This window comes from Sphaeroforma arctica (genome assembly GCF_001186125.1).
Source record: "Sphaeroforma arctica JP610 unplaced genomic scaffold supercont1.1164, whole genome shotgun sequence".
Lineage (NCBI taxonomy): Eukaryota > Ichthyosporea > Ichthyophonida > Sphaeroforma > Sphaeroforma arctica.
Window position 1 is genome coordinate 1 of NW_014039394.1, and position 2,500 is coordinate 2,500.

A 2,500-nucleotide genomic window follows, 5' to 3' on the forward strand; every position below is an offset into this window, starting at 1 on the left:
AGAGAGAGAGAAATAGCAATAGAGATGGTCATGATGCTTACCATAGCCTCCTTGTGATTATTTCAGAATGCTATGTGCCTACCAACGAACAAAACCTTACAATAAATTAAACATTACATATCGCATCAAAATCTATGCGTTCAATTTACTTTTAAAAATTATTAGGAGCAATCTCAAATGATTCAAACACGGACTATTATTCCAATAGACCAAGCATAGATACCTATTCATTGTGTATGTTATAGCACAGATTTTGATTCAGCGTATTCTCAGAAGGCGTGAGAAACGGCAATTTTACTGATCGTTTCCAAATAGTTACAAGATAAGCCGCATTTAAATTACGTATACAACAGCAATAGTTTCACGGTTGACTATGATTGTCACCGTCACAACTGCGACCTATGATCACAGCAGAATTTTTTTCTTAACGATAGCGCTCTAGTAAAAAATATTGAAAAGCGTGAAGTATTGTTGTAGGAATCAATTACGGGCTTATCTACATTCAAAACAACATACACTCAAATGTACAATATTCTATCATGGCCAACGTGCGTAAAAGTACTTTTTATTTTCAATAGAGAGCCTTGACTTCAATTATTTGTGCTGTATCGAACGACCACGGCGTTCGATTGAATACAATTGCGTAGTATATGGCATAGCACACGCGCTCTCTCTCTCCCTCTCTACTAAATATTTGGCCCTAAATGACGAGAGAGAGAGTCAGAAAAAGTGAAAATAAATAAAAATTCAACGTATTCCATGGTCAAGTGTTGTCCCTACCAACCATTATTCGATATCCAACATGATTTTATTTATATATATATTTTATCAAAATAAAAAATATACTGTGTAAATTTTGTATGCTATGGCAAAACGCATAAAAAAAAACTTCGCAGGTCCCACCGGCTGTGAACGAATCAAATGTTGGGCCCCAAAAAAAGTTTAGGCCCTCAGAGTCCAGACCCTTCGAACTTAGGTTCAGGGCAGGGCGTAGAGATTGCAAACATTCCCCGGCATAGGAATAAATAAATAAATAAAATAAAAACAGTTTGGATGGTAACATTTGTACGCACAAGACTCGAGACAAACGTAAGATTATATTCACGCGTAATCACATACACTGCGTAACAGTGAGACAGAGCTGATAACGATTTTGTATAATGCATAACGGCAACATGACGATACCTACGTATGGGAAGGAACACACCTGGAGTCAGAAGACCGTTGGAGGAACGTCCACAGGGCAGCAGTGCATAGTCTGCCATCAACTACAATTAAAATCTAAGAGATTCAGCTCTGGCTCTAAACAGGGCTGGGAGAAGATCGAGCCCTGCATTCAAGGTCGATCACACCACCAGTTCATTCCTTTCTTCAAAAACAGTGGGGTTGTACAGTGGTGTACTGAATGCTATATCGTTCGAGGGTACGGTAAGAAATTTGGATCGAACAAGTATGCAGGTTTCGAGAAGGTCTCTGAGATTTGCGGACCTTTGGATGAGAATCTTAAGGTGTACGTGGAGAAGGAGTTGATTGGGTGTGACTTACACGAGGAAGGCAGAATGGAAAGGTCATCTTCTCAAGACCAGGAGTCAGTTGACGAGGTAATATATATATATATATATATATATATATATGCACGCACACACACACACGCACACACACACCACACGCACACACACATTTATATATATATATGTATACGTAAAAATGATTGTTTGATTTCCTTTGGGATACCTATCGTCACACCTATTTTTGTATTCGACGATATTATATTCTTCTTGACGCATAATGTAACCAGATAGATATGCGGTGCATACGTAGTTGTGTGTGCAGACATATGATTTTGTTCTTAAGTATCGATATGCCTCTTGTTTAAGCACGTACCATACGTACACAGAGGGTGATATACATTCTGATTTGGAATTCGCTTCAAGTCGAAGATACACTACCATGGCATCATGCCGGGAAAAAATTTGGTGCGAGAAAAATATTGCGGTCCCTTCATGTGGGCGCAGTTGTCTTTAGATAAAAATACCTCGTATTGCAACTTGTATGTGATGCTTGCGTATTTCCCTTGTTGGGTACTCTATCGTTGATCCAGTACACATACCCATCACTTCGAAACATTGGATTACACATATAATCACAAGGTCATACAGACACACTGTCATAGCGGAAAGACCATTGGCAAAGGCAGTATCTGATGCAGTTAAATAGAACGGTCGACTCAGCGGACATCGTCCTATTTGACTGCACCGGGAATTGTCTTTCCCGCTGGCCGTTCCGTTGTGCTTGAGTATCTGAGTAGTAGTATGAGCATAAATGTCTATCTTTTTATCATGGCACCGGAAGTACACATAAGTATGTGTGTGTGAATATCCATGTACAGGCGACAGACAACCACTTTGGTACAACCGCTGACAAGGGCACTGTTTGATACGCTTGAAAAGGGCGATAGATGTAGTGAACATCGTCGTCTTTGAGCGCACCAGGTGTTGTC

At 39.8% G+C, this 2,500-nt stretch overlaps 1 protein-coding gene across 1 annotated transcript in view; it reads left to right on the plus strand.

Moving 5' to 3' along the window:
- Positions 1 to 1,175: 1,175 nt before the first annotated feature.
- The window catches only part of SARC_10185 (hypothetical protein), a gene marked incomplete at both ends in the record, with an annotated part of 4,620 nt that continues 3,295 nt past the window's right edge, over positions 1,176 to 2,500 (plus strand). The window contains one exon of the mRNA XM_014295778.1: positions 1,176 to 1,601. Within this exon, the coding sequence (XP_014151253.1) occupies positions 1,176 to 1,601 (426 nt within the window). The remainder of the gene's footprint in view (positions 1,602 to 2,500) is intronic.